The sequence below is a fragment of the Ogataea philodendri genome, assembly GCF_020536065.1.
Source record: "Ogataea philodendri strain CBS6075 chromosome Unknown scaffold6, whole genome shotgun sequence".
NCBI lineage: Eukaryota > Fungi > Ascomycota > Pichiomycetes > Pichiales > Pichiaceae > Ogataea > Ogataea philodendri.
The window spans coordinates 439,909-458,838 of NW_025764087.1; the positions used below are offsets into that span (position 1 = coordinate 439,909).

At 50.0% G+C, this 18,930-nt stretch overlaps 14 protein-coding genes across 14 annotated transcripts; 7 read left to right on the forward strand and 7 right to left on the reverse strand.

The window, feature by feature from the left end:
• Positions 1-258: 258 nt before the first annotated feature.
• OGAPHI_005245 (uncharacterized protein) lies at positions 259-1,395 on the forward strand (the record flags this gene model as incomplete). Its single annotated transcript, XM_046206409.1, has 1 exon — positions 259-1,395. One exon carries the CDS (start codon positions 259-261, stop codon positions 1,393-1,395), a length of 1,137 nt encoding a protein of 378 aa, XP_046060178.1.
• A 25-nt stretch (positions 1,396-1,420) lies between these two features.
• OGAPHI_005246 (uncharacterized protein) lies at positions 1,421-6,202 on the reverse strand (the record flags this gene model as incomplete). The annotated part of the gene is made up of 1 exon (XM_046206410.1): positions 1,421-6,202. One exon carries the CDS (start codon positions 6,200-6,202, stop codon positions 1,421-1,423), a length of 4,782 nt encoding a protein of 1,593 aa, XP_046060179.1.
• Positions 2,998-3,671, forward strand: OGAPHI_005247 (uncharacterized protein; the record flags this gene model as incomplete). The annotated part of the gene is made up of 2 exons (XM_046206411.1): positions 2,998-3,037; positions 3,235-3,671. 2 exons carry the CDS (start codon positions 2,998-3,000, stop codon positions 3,669-3,671), a joined length of 477 nt encoding a protein of 158 aa, XP_046060180.1.
• Positions 4,224-5,369, forward strand: OGAPHI_005248 (uncharacterized protein; the record flags this gene model as incomplete). The annotated part of the gene is made up of 3 exons (XM_046206413.1): positions 4,224-4,303; positions 4,669-4,737; positions 4,850-5,369. The coding sequence occupies 3 exons, from the start codon at positions 4,224-4,226 to the stop codon at positions 5,367-5,369; spliced, it is 669 nt and encodes a 222-aa protein (XP_046060181.1).
• On the forward strand, positions 5,520-5,870 carry OGAPHI_005249 (uncharacterized protein; the record flags this gene model as incomplete). Its single annotated transcript, XM_046206414.1, has 1 exon — positions 5,520-5,870. The coding sequence occupies one exon, from the start codon at positions 5,520-5,522 to the stop codon at positions 5,868-5,870; it is 351 nt and encodes a 116-aa protein (XP_046060182.1).
• Positions 6,203-6,428: 226 nt separating the features above from the next.
• On the forward strand, positions 6,429-7,127 carry OGAPHI_005250 (uncharacterized protein; the record flags this gene model as incomplete). The annotated part of the gene is made up of 1 exon (XM_046206415.1): positions 6,429-7,127. The coding sequence occupies one exon, from the start codon at positions 6,429-6,431 to the stop codon at positions 7,125-7,127; it is 699 nt and encodes a 232-aa protein (XP_046060183.1).
• A 303-nt stretch (positions 7,128-7,430) lies between these two features.
• Positions 7,431-9,104, forward strand: OGAPHI_005251 (uncharacterized protein; the record flags this gene model as incomplete). Its single annotated transcript, XM_046206416.1, has 1 exon — positions 7,431-9,104. One exon carries the CDS (start codon positions 7,431-7,433, stop codon positions 9,102-9,104), a length of 1,674 nt encoding a protein of 557 aa, XP_046060184.1.
• Positions 7,655-8,098, reverse strand: OGAPHI_005252 (uncharacterized protein; the record flags this gene model as incomplete). Its single annotated transcript, XM_046206417.1, has 1 exon — positions 7,655-8,098. One exon carries the CDS (start codon positions 8,096-8,098, stop codon positions 7,655-7,657), a length of 444 nt encoding a protein of 147 aa, XP_046060185.1.
• A 53-nt stretch (positions 9,105-9,157) lies between the features above and the next one.
• On the reverse strand, positions 9,158-11,887 carry OGAPHI_005253 (uncharacterized protein; the record flags this gene model as incomplete). Its single annotated transcript, XM_046206418.1, has 1 exon — positions 9,158-11,887. One exon carries the CDS (start codon positions 11,885-11,887, stop codon positions 9,158-9,160), a length of 2,730 nt encoding a protein of 909 aa, XP_046060186.1.
• OGAPHI_005254 (uncharacterized protein) lies at positions 11,061-16,889 on the forward strand (the record flags this gene model as incomplete). The annotated part of the gene is made up of 5 exons (XM_046206419.1): positions 11,061-11,404; positions 12,214-14,069; positions 14,598-14,706; positions 15,074-16,478; positions 16,590-16,889. The coding sequence occupies 5 exons, from the start codon at positions 11,061-11,063 to the stop codon at positions 16,887-16,889; spliced, it is 4,014 nt and encodes a 1,337-aa protein (XP_046060187.1).
• Positions 12,068-14,020, reverse strand: OGAPHI_005255 (uncharacterized protein; the record flags this gene model as incomplete). The annotated part of the gene is made up of 1 exon (XM_046206420.1): positions 12,068-14,020. The coding sequence occupies one exon, from the start codon at positions 14,018-14,020 to the stop codon at positions 12,068-12,070; it is 1,953 nt and encodes a 650-aa protein (XP_046060188.1).
• Positions 14,158-14,817, reverse strand: OGAPHI_005256 (uncharacterized protein; the record flags this gene model as incomplete). The annotated part of the gene is made up of 1 exon (XM_046206421.1): positions 14,158-14,817. The coding sequence occupies one exon, from the start codon at positions 14,815-14,817 to the stop codon at positions 14,158-14,160; it is 660 nt and encodes a 219-aa protein (XP_046060189.1).
• On the reverse strand, positions 14,898-17,261 carry OGAPHI_005257 (uncharacterized protein; the record flags this gene model as incomplete). Its single annotated transcript, XM_046206422.1, has 1 exon — positions 14,898-17,261. One exon carries the CDS (start codon positions 17,259-17,261, stop codon positions 14,898-14,900), a length of 2,364 nt encoding a protein of 787 aa, XP_046060190.1.
• Positions 17,262-17,499: 238 nt separating this feature from the next.
• OGAPHI_005258 (uncharacterized protein) lies at positions 17,500-18,834 on the reverse strand (the record flags this gene model as incomplete). The annotated part of the gene is made up of 1 exon (XM_046206424.1): positions 17,500-18,834. One exon carries the CDS (start codon positions 18,832-18,834, stop codon positions 17,500-17,502), a length of 1,335 nt encoding a protein of 444 aa, XP_046060191.1.
• Between the last annotated feature and the right edge of the window lie 96 nt (positions 18,835-18,930).

Here is an 18,930-nt window from a genome sequence, read left to right on the forward strand (position 1 = left end):
TTCGCTGTGATTGAACCTGACAGATCAACTACGTGTGTGGTATTTACAATTTTCACGAAAAATCGTGTCGCCCCCTCGCACCTAATCCATGGGCGGGTCCACATCCGTACACCGCGCAGATGACACCAAAATTGCTCTTCTCACGTGGAATTCTGGAGATTTTTCTATAGCGTGCGGCGACATGGCAACTGTTGGTAGCAAGTTTGCTGTGCAAGAATATTTATATGGACCCCCAGAAGACTATTCCAGGAAAACAAAATGACTTCAGGTAAATTCGCAAACAGATATATTTTGGCTTTGGCCACCGGGCTGACTGGTTTGTACATCTATGATGTGCAATACAATCACGGCCGCAACGTTGATCAATTGGGGCTGTACAATTGGAACCCTCCTCCAAAGGTGGAGGTTTACAGTGATTCGGCCTACAACGCTGGAGTTCAGAAGGCTGAGGAGTTCAAGAATTCGGCCAGCTCGTGGATTAACGAGAAGAATTCCAACATTCAGGAGAATGCTCAGCAGGCCGGTAGCCAAATAAAGGATTCTGTCAACTCGGCAGGTTCTGGTGTGATTGACCGTCTGGAGAGCTCGAAAGATAGATTTAGTTCATTCTTTGGCTCGTCCAAGGAATCTGCTCAGAGCGCCTATGCTTCTGCGTGGGAGAAGTACTACGAGGCGGAGGACAAGGCCTCTAAACACAAGAAGGGGTGGCTCCAATGGGGTGAGTCTAAAAAAGACGACTCCAACAAGGAATTGGAAGCCGCAAAGAAGAATTTGGACAGTGCACGTGACAACCTGTCAAAGTACGGCTCGGACGTGTTGAAGGACACTGAGCAGCGTCTGAACGAGTGGTCCAAGAACGTGAAGCAGAGAGGTTCCGAGGCCTTGGAGGCCGGACAGAAGAACGTGGAGAAGTTTACCGACAATTTCCGTGGCCAGCTCTCCGATAAGGACATTGCCAAGGAGGCCGACAGGGCCATCGCAGGCTTTGGCCAGCTGGCCGGCGAGGTTGCGAACGAGCACATCGGTGCTCTGAGCGATAAGACCGGTCTGTTTGCTGCCAAGACCAAGGAGTCTGCCCAGAAATTGTACGATTATTACGATGAACAGTCCAAGCAGGCCAAGAAGCAGTACGACGAGACCCAGAGCAGCTGGTTGAGATGGAGAAAGGCCAAGTCTCAGGAGGCTCAGGATGCTGCTAAGAAGCAGTACGAAGAAGTGTTAAAGCAGAAAGATCAGGCACAGAATAACCTCAACAACTACCTTAACCAGGTCAACGAAAACGTCAAGGACGGCAGCTCCAAGCTGATCCAACAGACAAAACAAGGCCTCAGCAACTCTAACGACCAGGCCCAGAGCTGGCTTTCCAAGCTCAACGGATGGGTTCGTGGAAACTAAATAGGTACCTAGTATTATTAAACATTTATGAAAGTAAGAATGAGTTTGCTCCTTCGGTCATTGCCGTTATCAATCGTTTGCGCATCACTTTCTTTGATGAGTAGTCCGGCAACTTGAGATAATTGGCACATGTCATGACACTTGGGAGATAATCATCAGGTTGCAAACCATCTTCCGAATGTTTAAGAACCACAGTCAAGTCTGGACTCAGAGCCTTGAACCCGCCAACCGGTAATTTCGGCGACCCCGTCAGGAACTGTAGAAACTTTCTGCGCTCGTCCGACGAAAACTCGCTCATAATCTCCAATAACCTTTGCACGCTTGCTGATTCTGTTGTGTAGCCGTGGTCAGCATGGACAGCGCTCATTAAGGTATCGTACGACCAGTCTTCCTCCCCGTTGCCAAGCAGTCTGACAAGCTCCCCTGAAGAGAAAATGGTCATCGATGAGTACGGGAACACGGCTGAAAAGCCTTCCACAAACGACCGGATCTGCGAACGAACTCCTGATTTGATTGTCATGTCAACCACCTTGTCGATGTACTGAGCCAAATTTAGGTGCGAAACCTCAACATCTTGACCGTTAGGGATGAGGTCGACATCCTCGTATCCAGGTAGAGTGAAGTTTAGCGACAAATCGCTCAATTTGGACCCGTCAATTTCAACCTCAGACCGATACGATTCAGGAACCTCGGCATAAACATCCAAATACTTAGCCAAATGCGAGAGAGCCTTGGCTAGTCCTGGATCCACCTTTCCAACCCTCTCGATTGACTGCGTCCGTGATAATGTTCTCCAGCTCTTTGTGTCGAGCTCTTTGGCAATCTCGAAAAATAGCGGATTAAACTCAAAATCAATGATGCGGGAATCAAGTAATGACCGAGCAACAAATCGTCCTAACACAGAAAACAGGTGCAGAATCTTGCTGCTTGGTGAATGTAGTGGTCGTGGGAACAAACCTGTCTCGAATTTCACATACTCGTTTTCAGAGTCAGATGATGATGACGATTCGGAATCGCGATAGCGTGCACCACCATTGGTTCGCCACATATTGATCTTTGCCTTCGAAAATTCTTTGGAGACGTTAGCATAGAACTCCAAAGTTGGACCCAACCCAGTTCCAACTTCATCGAAATACTCAATCTCTAAAAGACCAGGAATTGTTCCATACCCGTCCATAACTTTGACCGCTCCTTGCAACAGCTTCTTTCTGGACAATCTAAGCTTGTGCCTAACGGGCCTTCCAAGCTGCGGTGCGCTGCTGGCAGACGAGCTTGACCCGTCGTGGTCTTCTTGGCTGGATCTGTTTTGCCAAAGGTTGATCAATCTAGAAAACCCAAACGATGTGGATTGTAAAAAGAACACTCTTGTGTCGATTGGAAACAAGAATGGAACTTGTCGCGTGATATGGACACTCCAGTCCGGCAACGTCCCACTGGCAACAATCAAAGGCTCTTCCAATTGACGGTTCAGTTTTGCAGTCAGTTTGTAGTTTAGGAACAACGTTTCGGAAGCCCCTGGATTACGTGTTGAACCGTTCACTGCATAAAGTATCTGCAGGAGTTTCAGTATCTGAACAGTAGACTCGTCTCCAAGAGACTCCAATGAATCATCGATTCCCTCTGCTGGATACAAATCCTCGTCGTATTCCGGGGATTCGCCTTCGACCCTTCTATAGTGCACCTCGTGAGGAACAGCGGTCCAGATCTTGCGTGATGGAACAATGTCGTTGGACTCCGTTTGCAAAGACCGGTGAATAGCTCCATAAATAGTCGTTCCGTGCGGGATGATTTCCCCATTGATTGTGAATTCCAGATGGTACGGTGTCTCGCTTTCTTGAGACACTGGTGTTGGAATCGAAATCGCTCTCATTAAACCACGCATTCCGTCGGCACGTTGCTTCAAAAACTCGTTGATAGACTTGAATGTAGCAATTGCGTGCACCATCAGCATCAATTGTCTTCCTCCTTGTTCTGAATCATCAGGAGTCAGTTTGAGTTTAACCTGTTTAGCCATCGACGATGCTCTTGAATTCATGTTGGAAGAGTTCCAGTTTGCGCCAGAGCTGATAATCTCAAAAGACTCTGTACGACTCAATGCTTCCTCAAGCTTTTTGACAAAATATACCAGAGGCAAATGTTCGTTGTTGCCCAAAGGACTGAATGTTGAGCAAAAGATTTCTTGGAATGCTCTTAAACACTCTGAACTCTCATGTGCAGACTCGTCATTAAACAGCTCAGAAAGAAGTGGTATCACTCCTGATGATATCAGCTCATAACTCGATATCTGTCTTCCGCCTTTGACAAAACCACAAGTTTCCGCAAACCTGCGCCAAAGCTCTAACCAGTCTTGATATTTCAAAGAGTGAGCATTGTCGAAGATAGTTTTCAGCTGTAATAGCCGTGCCGTTTGCGAAGAAGACAGATGAGGAGTAGTGGCTTTGACTGAAAAGTAATCTTTTCTGAGAGTTTGTCCAGCTTTTGCAAGCTCTGTCAGTAACGCGTCCATTGTGAGAGCAGCTACACCATCACTTTCAAGCGTGTAGTCGTAAACAGGTCGAGGCATGTAAGAGTCTTCTTCGTCGTCGTCGTCTGGTGAATCTGATGTATCGGCTTGCTCGTTAGACTCATCATCAACATCTTCGACGTGTTTGGAATCGCCATGATGAACGTGTTCTTGCTGGCTCACGTTTGAGCTTTCTTGGTCGAATTCTTCTTCAGAATCAATATCGTCCATCTGTCCATCGTCTTCCCCAACGCTGTGTTCCCCAAGTGCTTTGGAGACTCTCTCGTCTGCTGCGAGATCTTCTGTGAATTGCTGTGCGTGAGCGATGAGGCCTTCCCTTTCGAAGTCTGCTAAAAACACATTGGGTGCCTTCACCAAGAGCATATCTGTGACCACCAATGCCCCGTACATCAGAACATATGGTCTCATTTCGTGGATCGATCCGCTTGTGTTCGTTCCCTTCTTTAAAACGTGGTGTCCATGAGTCACGATTGATGCCAACAAAGAAGTTATGTTGCATGTTTGGACAAGATTGGAGAGCTGGTCAGTTTTGGCTGAACCAACCAAACGGATTAGACAAACCAATCCGAGCCTTCTTATTTGGTAATCCACCGTCGAAGAGTAAATGTTAAGAATCAATGGGAACATCTCCTGGATGAACAATTCAAACGCCTTGACATTCTCTTCGCTGTTGTATAACTCGATTCTCGCTTTGTTTGAGTTCAACCGATCACGCGAGCTTCTGTATCCGCGGTAGTTACCAACATCAGTGGCCTTGGTAGAGCTTTGATCAAATTCACAGAATGGAAGTATTGGTGCAATCAGATTGATTATAGCAAGTATCAGCTCCTTTGGTGTGGCCATAAGTGCCTCAACGGACACCTGCTGTTCGGCTGTCCCTGCGACGTTCTCCTCTTTGTCTGTCTTTTCGTAACCAGCGATTGACGACAGGATCATTTTCCCAATCTCTCCGTTTTCAAGTAAAACGTTCGATAGTTTTGGAGATGCATTTGCAATGACTGAGAGAGACTTGATGAGTTTAAGGCACGAACCGAACCCTATAAAATTGTTAGAATGTCTTCCTCTACCCAAACAGCTAGGAAGAAGAGTCAACAACTTCTTGATAAGCTTCTCGTTAATGAGGAGCTCCAATAACTGTGGTTCTCGGTCAAAACTCTTGATCACTCGTGAGATGGCAAGCCATGCGCTCTCCAAACATGCAGAGTCGGAATATTCAATGGCCACGCGCTCTATTATTGGGAAAGCCTCGTTCAGGAGGTTGAATTTGGATAAAGGAACGTTCTTGCATGAATTGGCAGCGATGGAAAGCGCTTTCCGTTGTGCGTGGATTGTGAAGAAGTCCAAGTACATCAAGCATGCAGGAAGACAATCTTTGAGTAGAATTTCTCGGCCGCATTCTCTGGAAATCATTTCCAGAGTCTGCAGAGCCTGTTCTGCCAAATCGATGTAACTGATTTCTATGAGTTTGGACTGAAGCGCTTCGATCGCTCCTGCAGAGACTGCGTCGTGAACCGCATCGGTGTTGACTTCCAGCAAATTGTAAAGACAACGGCACGCCACCAACTGAACCTCCAAGTCTTCTTGGTACATAGGGTTCTCGATGATGGACACAATGGACTGTGCCAGTTTGTATGACGGTAAGTTGCGCTCGGCCATGATGCCGTTCATCATCAATAATCGTTCGGACAGTTCGTTCAAGGTTTCTAAAATCATAAATGGATCTTGGTGTTCTTTAAGTGCATTAACGAGTTCTGAGATTCGGGTTATGCTGCCAAACACCTCTCCGAAGCCTGCACCGGGGAACATTCTTCCCAGAGCGCTTCTGAACATGCCGATCTCGTGGTCTTGGTGGGCAGAGTCGTGGTCTTCGTTATCGTCTCTGGAGGTGCCAACGGAATGTTCTGACCGCGAAGAGCTTCCAAGGGCGTTGGCCAGGTTGAGTTCCAATTGAGCGCCATGTGCGCTAGACGCTGTCCCGAGGGCTCCGTGAAACGAGCGCATGAGGTCGTCTTCCTCTTCTTCCTCTTCCTCTTCGTCATAATCGTAAGTGGTGCGAGACTCGATGTCTTCGCCAGAATCGTGGTGCAGTCTGTTCTGGGACTCAGAGAAGCGCCTGTAGTTGCCTGCAAGTCTTGTGAGCACGGCGTCCTCCTCGTCCTGGTCTTCTGTCTCAAAGTCTGCGTCGACCATTTCCTGGTCAAACCGATTGATATCGTGTTCCTGGGACTCTGAAGAGTTTCTTGTATGAGTCTTGGACTTCCTTGGATTGAGCTGCCTGGTCATACTGAGATGTTGTTTATGGACCTCAAAGCGTGTGAAATGCTGCTATTTGGTGTTATTTATGCGATTTTCCCCCCACAAAAACTCCGTCTGTTCTTTCTTAGATCGCCTTTGATTTCCTTTTGCCTTCAATCAGATTATTTAATCAAGGATCCCATTTCTGGAAACGGGATGAAAAAATATTTGAAAAATATTTAGCTAGATTGAAAAATTTTAGATTAAGCTAAAGATGCCTCGTTCGAAGAGATCTAAGCTCGTCACTTTGGCGCAGACCGACAAAAAGGGTCGTGAGAACAAGAACAGAATCTTCGATGAGGTTAGAGCTGCTCTGGACGCCCACAAGTACACGTGGGTGCTTGGTTTGGAGGACGTTAGAACTCCTGTTTTGCAGGATATCCGCAGAGACTGGGTCGGATCCAAGTTGATCCTCGGAAAGAGAAAGGTTCTTGAGAAGGCTCTGGGAGAGTCTCCAGAACAGGAATACAAAGACAACCTACACAAGATCGTTCAATACACAGATGGACTGATCGGACTGCTATTTACAGACGAAGAACCAGAAACTGTTAAGGCATACTTCAACGCATACGTCAAGTCTGACTATCCAAGAGCCAAGTCCAAGTCGCCAATAACGTTTGTGATTCCAGAAGGGATTGTGTACTCTCGTGGAGGACAAGTTCCTGAGGAGGAAGACGTTCCAATGTCGCATTCGATGGAGCCAACTTTGCGTAACAAATTCAAGCTGCCAACCAAGATTGTGTCTGGAAAAATCACCCTCCCTGAGCCATACAAAGTTGTCAACGAAGGTGACGTTTTGGATGTTAGACAAGCTTTAATTTTGAAGACTTTTGGAGTCGCGTGTGCAGACTTCAAGGTTGAGATGCGCGCTTATCACGACGGGGAATCTAACGAGGTGGTACCATTGAACTAGCAATTGGTGGCTAATTGTAACGATATATAAAAATCAGGGTCGATCGACCTCTTTATAGTTGAAAGAGAAGAAAAAAAAGTTTCCTCCATATCGCGTCGATTTTATTTCTAATATCGAAAATAAACAAACTAAACAATCTGATATAGGGTTTGGGGGTTTACCATTGGTTCCAATTTTTTAGAATCGTGACAAATTACGCGTTTGAGCCTTGCGATTGTTGGTTGGATAATTGCACAATCGTTATAGATCCAACAAAGTCTAGAAAAACCACTCCATTTCCATCAACTCTTACTATCATCTTCCATGAGCTATCGAAAAAGCGAGGTGTTCGAGCCTCCGGGCAAAGTCGGCCGGAAAACAGGCTTCTTTCTTACGCGAACACCCAAGAAGAACGAGAACGGGCTGGAAGATCTGAAAGACTTCTTTCTTTCTGACGAAGAATACGAGTCTCCTAATAACCAAAAAATCAACACTTCTCCTAATAAACGACTCTCGCAACGGTACCAGCAACTCAAGGCACACAAATCTCAGGCGCAAACTCCAACAAAGAGTCCCAAATCCAGACCAGCTAAGCCGAAGGGCAGTTTGAGTATGCTGCTGATCTCGTCCAGCGATGAAGACCAAGATAAAAGCGATTCAGACGATGCTGATGAGATAATCAACGCAGCCACCCAGATGGGGTCTCCGATCAGACCCAACGTGCGCAAGAAGGCTTCTGTCAATGGCTCGCCAGCGTCCTCGCAGCTGCAGTCGGTGTCGAAATCTCCCAAGTCGTTGCAGCCGTCACCGTTGAAAAAAGACGTGCGGCCGGGCTCCAAGTCCAGTATCTTGGACGTCGATAGCGAAGAGGTGTCGGAAGATGAACCACCGGTGAATACGGCATCGAAGTCCACGCGGGCGCACCAGTTTGCCTCTATCACGAAAAACATGGCTCTCCAGAAGAAGCCAGCCAAAACTTCCAAACTTGTCATTTCAGACCAGGAATCCGAGCCTGAGCCGGAGGAAGAACAGATACAGGAGTCGGCAGACTCCGACTTCGAGCGTTCGGACGCTCATGACGAGGGGGTCGTGGACAACGACGAGGACGAAGAGGTCGTGAGCATTTCTGAGGACTCGCTTCCTCTGGTCAAGCAGAACGATAACTCTGTGGAGGAAGTCTCGCGGCCCAAAGAAGAAACTCCTGTGAGCGATTCGGGTGTAAGACGGTCTTCCAGAACCCGAGTGACGCCTGTGGCGTGGTGGAGAAACGAGAAGATCATCTACGAAACGCGGACCGAGAATGGCACGTATGTGAAGCAGATCAAGGACGTTCTGCACCGTCCTGAGGCCAAGCCGGTGACGCGCAAGAGAAGACAGTCGTCGGTGACCCCAACGACAAAGACACGGCGAAGAAGCAGGACCCCGCGGGTGCAGAGCGAGGAGCCGGTGCCGGCTGCTGTTCAACCCAAGATTGTGGAGCAGCCCGTTGAGGAGCAGAAGAACGAGCAAGAGGAAGCGCAGCAGCTGGACGGCGGTGAGTGGCTACAGAAGAACTCACTGACGATCCCTGTGTTCGAAGGTCCTGGGTCTGAGAACCAGATCGAGCGGACCGTCGCATGGGCCCCTAACAAGTCGAAAAACATATCCATCATCAAGAACAGCGAGGAGTTTTTCCGGATTGCCACGCTGTTTGACCAGGACAGCGAGTTCAGCGGAGGCGGGATCATCGAGATCCCTGTTGGCTCGCGCAAAGCCATCAAGTCCAACGACGACACCTACTTCATCTTCTTCGTGATACAGGGCGTGCTAGAGGTGACGTTGTCGCACAGTCCGTTTGTTGTGGTGTCGGGGTGTTCTTTCGAGGTTCCGATGGGTAACTTTTACCAGTTTGACAACAAGGGCAAGACGGTGGTGAAGCTGTTCTTTGTCCAGTCCAAGTACGTTGTTGTGAGTTCTCCTGAGGACGACGACGACGAGGACGACGAGGATAGTATGTGAATAATTGTACAATAGAAATTGTATGCTTACGCCTAAACAAGGTATATGCTTATCTATGGGTCGTTGTCTTCGCTTTCTGACCGTTCTGCGAGCTTCTGCATCTGGGCCATCTTGACGAGCGGGGCGAGCGACGAGTACTCGTCTGCGTTTTTAATGAACGGCGAGTCCAGCAGCTGCACAGCCGTTAACCGTTTCTCAGCGTCCACCTCCAAACAGCTGTCCAGGAAGCTTATCATTTCCTCGGACAAGGCCTCCGGGTCGTGCAGAGTCGGCTTTCCGTTCGTGGTGATCAAGTAAAGCGCGCGCAACGGGGTCTCGTTCATGTATGGCGGGTCACCTTCGATCATCTCGATCGTCATGATTCCCAACGACCAGATGTCCACTTTTGGACCGTAGTCCGACTTGGTGACCACCTCGGGAGCCATCCAGTACGGCGTGCCCACCATGGTGTTACGCTTGGCGGAAAAGTCCTTGATCTGCGCACAGAACCCGAAATCAGTCAGCTTGATGTCTCCTTCAAGCGAAAGCAGAATATTATCGGACTTGATGTCTCTGTGGATGATTCCCTTGGAATGTAAGAACTTGAGTCCTTGCAACGTTCCGCGACAAACAGCACCCATCTGTCCCTCCGTCAGAACGCTTTGAATAATAATGTCTGTGAGTGATCCTCCTTCCATGTACTCCATCACCACCCACAAGTTTCTCTTCATCAGGTACGCCTCGATGAAGTTGACGATGTTGTCGTGCTTCGAGCCCTTCATCACCAGAATCTCGTTGATGATGAGCTCCTTCTTGGGCTGTTTTTCGAGCTCCATCTGTTTGATGGCCACGCAATGACTGGTTTCCAGGTCTGTTGCCGTGTACACTCCGCCAGACGCTCCCTGGCCCACCTTGACCAGGTTCTTGTACTTCTGGTTTGGATCCTCGGCCGAGCAGATCTCCGTCAGTCGTTGCAGACACTTTCTCTCCTTGGCTCTGCGCAGCTCGCGTCTGCGCTCCTGTTCTGCCTCGGTGAGCGGTGTTTTACCAGACTTTGGCTTCACCAGCGGGATCGGAGGTATCACCGCGGTGATAGTGTCCTTCTTCTCCGGCGTCTTGTCCTTCACGGGCACCGCGGGCGGCGAGGTCGGCGGCACGGCAGGAGCCTGTCGTTGCGGAACAGGAATTGGAAGCTCCTTGTTGGCGTCGAAAACTGCCTGCTCTCTTTTCGGATTCGACGGAGGAGAGATCGGCACAGCCTGTTGAGCAGGGGTCTGGCTTGTTTGGCCTGCTTGGCCTGCTTGGCCCGGCAGCATCTCTCCCAGATGCAAAATTTGTGGACGTTCGGAACGGACGCTCGTGGAGGCAGAGCCATGGCCGGAGCCAAATCTCCGCGAGAGACTGCCGATGATCGAGGACGGCGACGAGGCCGCCGTTTTCTTGGACCCAGAAGGAATCCGCGATATAGTTCCCACGAGCGGGCTCTTGGACGACATCGACATGGCCGGAGTGGCCTTTGCGGAAGATGGCGGCGGAGGAGCGTGTCTTCGAGGAATGAACTCTGGGTCGTTGTCAGGCGCAGAAAATGTTGGCTCTTTCTGGTAGGATATTGGGGTGGCCAGGAGACGCGAGCTGGATGGACTCGTGGTGGTGGTCTTGGCGCTGGACGGATCGAACTGCGTAGCTGACGAGAGATTTGGGGTTTTGAAATCACTGTCGCTCAAACTGTCGTCGTTGTCGTTGCTGCGCTGCGACTGGTGGCCCTGGACCTTCATGTATTTGTTAGAGGTGTCGTTGTAGTTTGTGTTGAAGAAGTTGATGACCTGGTTGGCGGCCTGGGGGTTGCGTTTCTGGTCCTCCACGGTAACACCTTGAGCAGCAAGGGCCTTTTTCCATTCCTCGGGCAATCCAATGTATGTTTGGGAGTCTGGATCGTACTCGACGTGCTGGTGCCGGACGTAGTCGTACGGTTCCGAAATGATGCGCGACGGAGTGGCCGATCTGGACGAAGAAGCACTCAAACTTGAAACGAAGCTGGTGATGTTGCCAAACATCTTCTTGGACTTGATCTTGCTCTTCTTGGTTTCCGAGGAGGGCGTTGTGGCCACCGAGACGGGCTTGCGCGCGGACGAGATCGACGACGACGCAGACCTGTTGGACGGAGGCCCCAGTTTGTCGGGTCGGAGATCTGACCCGTTCATGAGGTTGGCAGAGCCGTTCGACGTTCGGCCACCAAGTGCCAGATTCGACCCGTTTGAAGATCTGGGTATGTGTTCGGGCTCGGACCTGGTGTTTCTGGACGGCGAGTCCGGGCCGTCCTGGTAGTTATCGATGATATGCGAGTAGTTTGATTTTTCCGTGGCTGTGGACTGACGCAAAGTTCTAGACCCCTGATCGTCCTTGTCGCTGAGCATGTCGCCGATTGACCCCTGCTTGTGGTGCAGCACGCGCACGGGCGAGCTCAGGTTCGACATCAGCTTGGGCTCTGTGTCCAAATCGGGCGCTTTTCCCTCGTACTCGCCCTGCTGGGACGGCAATGACGCGGTACTGCCATTGTTCGCATCGCTTATATTCATGACGGGCTGAAAGAAGTCCGGGGTTTTGCGAACGGGCACTGATCCCAGAGGCTCGTCCTGATCTGTGTCCGATTTTTGGGTGTCCAGGTCCTCCTGCAACGGCTCAACACTGGAATCTGTATCATGGGACTCGGTTGCCAATGCGTTCACATTGTACGTGCCCTTGTATCTGGGCAGGGCCGCTTGGCCCGCTAGCGGAACCGGACCGCTGTTTTCTCGGGAATCCATAGTGACACAAGCAACGATACACTAAACTCAGGCTGTAGCGCAAGAATGTTCCATGCAGTCTCGTGAAAAGCTGTTCTAATTGTTTTTATGCTGTTGTCGAAATCTGTGCGGTGCACGGGTGTAGTTCTCCGGGACAATGAATTTCAAGCCAGCTATATTATATATATACGGGTAGCACGCCTATTCGTCGGCCTTGGACTCAAAGCTCTCGAGGTGCTTGGTTCCCTCTTTCCAGGAAACTTGGTTGTATGTGATGTTGACGATTGCCTCGACCACTGACTCGATAGATCCTCTAACTTGCAGAGTGGAGTCTCTTTCTCTCAAAGTGACACTGTTGTCCTTGATCGATTCGAAGTCGATGGTGATGCCGAATGGGGTTCCCAGTTCGTCGTTTCTGGCGTATCTCTTACCAATCGAAGCCGACGAGTCGTCCACCTTGAACGGAATCTGCTTCGACTTGAGCTTGTCCTTAACAACTTGCAACACAGGCTGCAAAGTCTCGTGGTTGGACAATGGCACCAGCAACACCTTGGTTGGAGCCACCAATGGTGGCAGAGAAAGAACGCATCTGGCAGAGTCCTCTGGTCTCGACCAGAACGAGTGCTCAAATATAGAGTAGAGAATACGGCCAATACCGAACGATGGCTCAATCACAGACGGAATGTACTCTCTGACGTGCTCTGTCTTGGTGACCTTTTCGATCTTGAGCAGCTCGGCTGGGATCTCAACTTCTGGAATAGTGGTCTCTGGGATCTGGACGGTGATCTTGAGCTTCTCGTCAAGCTCCTTGGCCAGGTCCTCGAGCTCGCACTCGGTTCTGGAGAAAAGCCATTGCTCCACCTTTGGAGCGTCTTTTCTGAACTTTGGACCAAACCGTTTCTTGTCGATCTGGCACTCGAGTCTCTCAACCACCTTTGGCTCGGGCAAAGTCTCTCTGACACACAGCTTCTCCTTGGTTCTAGCAGAGTGCACAGTCAGGTCGTAGGCCGATCTGTCGGCACAACCAACACACTCGATCCATCCATACGAGGTTTGCAGCTCTGCGTCCCAACAGTCCTGGGCATAATGGGCCATCTCGTTCGACATGTGCTGTCTGAATCTGAGTCTGTCAGGGTTGACACCGATCTTGATCAAGAACAAGTAGATTCTGGCCAAAAAGTATCCCAAGGTCTCGTTGTCCACCATTCCGGAACGCACAGCCTCGCCAACGGTGATTTTGGAGGTCTCTGTAGAACCCTTCTCCTGGACCTCTTTTGGCCAGAAAGTGAGCTTGATGTTCTCGACGGACTTGAACCCGGCGTGGCTCTTGTCGAGCGGATCCACAAAGTGCTCGATCTCGGCCATCAGGAACTCTCTCACACGCAAAAGTCCCGATCTTGGCGAAATCTCGTTTCTGAACGACTTTCCAATGGAGGCAGAAGCAAACGGCATCTTCTCGTTGTTGGAGTCCAGCAACTTGGAAAAGTTCAAAAACTGGCCCTGGGCGGTCTCTGGACGCAGGTAACCCTTCAGTTGGCCAGATGGACCGATGGCGGTCTCAAACATCAAGTTGAACGCCATTGGCTTCTCCAATGGCTCGCCGGTAGCAGGGTTGCCAATGTTGTACTTGACCATGATGTCACCGAGTTCCGGGCCAGAATAACCATCGATCTTGGCCAGAATCGTCTCGTACTCCTCCACAACAGAGTCCTCGAGCTTGACCGCCTTGATCTCCTTGACCTTCTTCTTTCTCTTCTTTTTCTGGTCGTCCTCCTCAACTTCCTCGACCTTCTCACCACGGGCCTCCTTATCTCCCTTGAGTCTGGCCTCCAGCACCTCCTCGACCAAATGGTCCGCTCTGAAGATCTCGCCTGTTTTCAGGTCTCTGCACATCCAGTCAGCAAACTTGTCCACATGACCAGAGGTCTTGAGCACCTCGTGCGGCGTCAGCATCGTGCAGTCCACCTCCAGCATGTCCTCCTCCAAAATGAAGTGCTTTCTCCAAACATCAACAATGTTGGCCTGCAATGCACATCCCGGTGGACCATAGTCGTAAAGTCCAGAAACACCTCCGTAAATCTCAAAAGCAGGGGCGTAGAAAAATCTGCGCTTCAAAACAGATTCCAACTGCTCTCTATTAAACTCGCCGCTCATTTTCAAAACTTGCAGTCCTTTGCGTGGTCGTACTACTTTTTTCGAATAGGTTCTAATCCCTGAAAACCAGGTTTTATACATCAACGTTGACTCAGAATTTTTTCCACTCGCTCCGCTTACATCAGCACTAGAAGCAGTTATAGCTGTCTCTCCATCTCCACCAAAACAAAGTTGCGCGTCGCACGGATACCATCCTCGAGCCTTGTGCCTTTCACATAGCCCGTCTGCGGGTCGATCTCGCACCGCGTGCGTTTCGTGGTGCAGTAGCCGTGTTTCTCGTAGAAGTCCACCAGCTCGTGCTCGTAGATAACGTCCACCACGGTTTTCGGGGCTCCCAGCCGTTTGCAGAACCCGTGCATGAAATCAAGCAGGGTAGTGGACAGCTTCGGATAAAACGATGTGAGTGCAGTCAACTCGTACTCGGATCCTGTCTTTTTCACCCCAACAGTGCCAACTATTCGTGCCTCAAGACCATCACTGTCCAGTTGGTCCGAGTACGTCCCGTCAAACTCCAGCGAGTCCCATTCGTTCACAAACATTCGCGTCAGACTTTGAGCGTCCTGATCCTCGACCACAGTCAGCTCCGTCTTGGGAGCCAGAAACAGTGCCAAGTACGAGTTTTCCACCTCCAAGATGCTCAGATCTCGCAGAACCGAGTTCTTGATCCGCGGCGTGTCGATCACACCGTACCGGAACCGCGGCTTGTTGTATCCCCGGTTGATCACACGGATCAACACGTCCTCAACAGTACTAGTCAATTGGTCCAGCGAAATCACCACAATCTCTCCAGCCACCATTTGGAGAAATTTATAAACTATGAAAAATAATATTTCACGATTAAATTCCGTTATTGCTCGTCCAAATTAAATTATCTAATCTACTCATCCAAATAGGTGTACGAAGGAATGTCGAAGTGGAAACATGGGTAATTCGTTCCCGTGAGCGAATACACCACGTTCGAGGAGTTAGGTCCAAGACCGGCTTCCAGAACGTGTCTGTCAACCTCGCGCACTCTTGGCTTGGCCTCAATCTCCTCGAGCTCCTCCTCCACAGACTCGTCTGCAGTCGGATACTCCTCGTGTCTATCTTCGTGGACATTGCGTCCAAATCCTCCGTTAATAAGCGCTCTCTTGACCCATGGGTTAATGATTCCCGAGAAGTGGATCTCGTAAGACTGGCCCGAATAGATATCGATCGTCTTTTTCAGATCGATCAAGGCCTGCACTCCCGTCGCGTCCACAGACGTCACCTGCGTGAAATCGAAGTGGAGCAGCTTCAAAAGCGGTCTGGTCTCTGGAACGTGTTCTTTGGTGGTCTTTCTCACCTTGTTGAGCCAATTGATCTTCAATGGTCCTGGGTTGTTGAACGTCTTTTCTGTCTTGACGAGAGCCGGTCTCGTCACACGCTTCACCTCGTCCAGCACCAGGTCGATCTGTCTCGACGAGTTCGTGTACACAAACGACTCAGCAGGACGGAAAACAATCACTCCTGGTGGAGGCGGAGCAACATACACCTTTTCATTGACAAACTCGGTGTGCACACGCGAGCTGCCGTATGGGTTGTTGTGCTGCAATGGAACCCATCTGTAGTGTGTTCTGTAAACGGGTCTGGTGACAATTCTCTCGGCAGCCTTCTTGTTGGAAACGTCGTAGGAGCCGTCTTCAGGGTTGGTGAGCACAGGGTCCACCACCTCGACAACACGCACTCTTCCCAAGAACGTTCCGTTTGGCTTACACAGCTTCCACAGCAGGGAAGCGGCAGAGGCACAGGCAACAAAGTAGATTCCGTCCTCGATCGACGCAAACACAGTGATGATGACACCGATGATGAAGATGGCAAAGTCCAGAGGTTGCACTTTCCACAGGTTCCAGGTGATCTTGTAAGAGGCAAGCAAGTCGCCAACAGCGTGCATAATAATGGCCGACAGAGCGGCTTTAGGAATGTAGTAGAAAGCATCGGTGAAACAGTAAATGGAGAGCAACACACAAGCTCCGGTGAAAATACCAGCAAACGGAGTCTTGACACCACACTTGGCCTTCAAAGCAGTTCTACTGAAAGATCCGGTGGCTGGGTAGGCGTTGAAGAACGTTCCAATAAGGTTGGTGACACCAATGGCAATCAGCTCTTGGTTAGGGTTAATCTTGTAGTCGTTGATTCTTCCAAAAGACTTGGAGATAGAGATGTGTTCCAACACCAGAATGATGGTTGCAGCCGGAAGGTCGGAAGCGATGTCGCTGGCCAAACGGGGTGGAGTGCTCATGACACCAACGTGTTTCAGTCCAGAAGGAACATTTCCGTTGACACTGAAGGCGTGCTTGGTCTTGTGGTGTCTAATGATGAGGTAACTGATCAAGGTACTGAAGATGATGACGATGGCGGTTCTCAGCTGTTCCAGGTAGAAGAAGATCTTCTGTCTTGGATAACGTCTGTACAGACGCGAAGTGGTGAACTTCCAGGCGTAGAGAATAAATAGAGACACCAGTCCGAAAGCGGCGTCGACCTTGGTGTGTGGCAAATGTTTCAACGTTTCGATGACAATCTTGTATGATGAAGCTCTGGTGTTGACGAGCTTATTGTAACCCATCAAGGATGGGACCTGTCCAACAAAGATGTTGAAAGCGGAACCGGACATGAAGGCAAGCACGGCCGGCAAGGAAAGAAGCTCGACGATGAATCCGAGTCTCAAAAGACCGATACCGAGGGTAATAGAACCACACAACAGTGCCACCATGGTGGCGATCTCTGGGGCAGAGTACTCATCTCCGTGCTTGTCTTGCACACGAGCAATAAGTCTTCCGACTTCCAAACTCATAACAGCAACCGGTCCGATAGAAACGTCCTTGGACGTGGCAAAGAGGGCGTAGAATAAAACACCAACAAACGACGAATACAGTCCGTACTCGGAAGACAAGCCGGCCAATTGGGCGTAAGACATGGATTGGGGCACCAGGACAATGGCAACGGTCACACCGGCAACAAAGTCACTGTAAACCCAGGACGGAGTAAATGGATAGTGGCCAATCCAGCCTAAAATCGGGAACAACGACTTAACGTATCTGCCGGCTTTGGAAACAGGATCATTGAAGGTCTCCTTGAAATAGTCCAAGGCAGGGATGTAGTCGTCTTCGTACTTCTCGATCGCAACATTGGAAACAGACTCTCTGGAGCTCGAGAGACTGACCTCCGGAAGCTCTGTGTCGTTGTGACCAGAAGCTAGACTTTCAGAAATGGACTCAGTCATTGGGATCAATATGGACTTTTTCCAGGTCTGAGAGAAGACTTATAAAGCAAAAAAGCTTTCAAGATGACGTCCTCAGTAATGCCTTGCACCATCCAGGGTGAAGCTTAAGATTTTTCACTATTAGATCTGGTCACGTGAATTTTGTTAACGTATGCCACGGTTTTATAATAGCCGCCAGCCGCAATTTATTGTTTGGGCCCGGGAATTGGAGGCGCCACTACGGGTGCCACCACCACAGTTATGTCAAGCTGGAAAATGCGTGATTAAGCAGGGTAACGCATTTTTCGCAGTCGAGGAAGCTATTGTATGCAGGCGTGGGGGCCAATCTGATAACGTCCGGACGCCGCTCGTCGCAGATCACGCCGCGCGAGTTGAGGTAGCTGAAGATCTTGTCCATCACGCTTTCTGGCTTGAACAACAGCGATAACTGGGCTCCTCTGTGGTCAGGGTCAGACGGAGTCAAGATAACAAAGTGTGGAGCAGCGTCATCGCCTTGCTTTTCTGCGCTGCGATAGTACGGCGACTTCCGCAACAATGATTCCAAAAACCGAGTCAGCTGCATGCTCTTTACGCGAAGCTTATTGATGCCACCACATTCGTGCATGGTGGTTAAAGAAGCTTTAAGTGACACAACGTCAATCACGCTCGGATTGGACTGGCGAAAGCCCAACGCACTCTCAATGGGTGTGAACTTCTCAAGCATCTTGAAACGTTCTTCTGCGTTATTTCCCCACCACCCCGCAAGCCGTGGCCGTGATGCTTCACAGTGTTTCTCATGAACGAAAATTCCTCCAATGGCTCCAGGGCCCGCATTTAGGTACTTGTACGAACACCAAGCGGCAAAATCAACGTTCCAGTCGTGGAGTTTCAGATCCACGTTTCCCACCGCGTGCGCGAGGTCCCAGCCAACCACACAGTTTCTCGACTGTGCAAAAGCGGTAATTTTCTCAATCTCGAAATATTGTCCAGTATAGTACTGGATTCCTGGCAAACACACCAGTGCCAAGGACTCGGCGTTCTTGTCGATCGCATCCAGAATGTCTTGTGTGCGCAACGTGAACTCGTTTTCTCTCGGCTCGATCTGGATCAACGCAGACTCGGAGTACCCGTGCAATTTGACCATGTTGAGAAATGCATAGTAGTCGGACGGGAAAGCACCTTTTTCAAACAGAATCTTGTACTTCTGGCTGGTTGGCTTGTAAAAAGCACATAGCAACGAGTTCAGGTTCATCGTTAGCGTTCCCATGCATGCAACTTCCGAAGTCTTGGCTCCCACGATCGGAGCCAAGAGTGGGACCACAGGCAGGTCGATATCCATCCACGCGGTGCCGCCAGTACCTTCATTAGGGTGGCGGAAATGCGACTCGACTCCTCTGGCGGCCCAGGCGTCCAGCTCGTCGTTGATGGCCCGGGGCACACTTTTGGGCATCAGCCCGAGGGAGTTCCCACACAGGTAATTCACCTTCTCCTCGGCTGGACCCTCCAGTCCCATCGACCCAAAGGTCGGAAACACAAACTTGTCGTTGTAGCAGTCGAATTGGGCGTCTAGCTCGGACGCTTTGAGAGATCCCATGCTTGTAGAATCAGATAAATTTAATCTTTGTAGCCCGAGAATTAAAAAAAAAAGATTTACGACGGTGTACGGATGTGCGGTTTCATAAAAATGGTG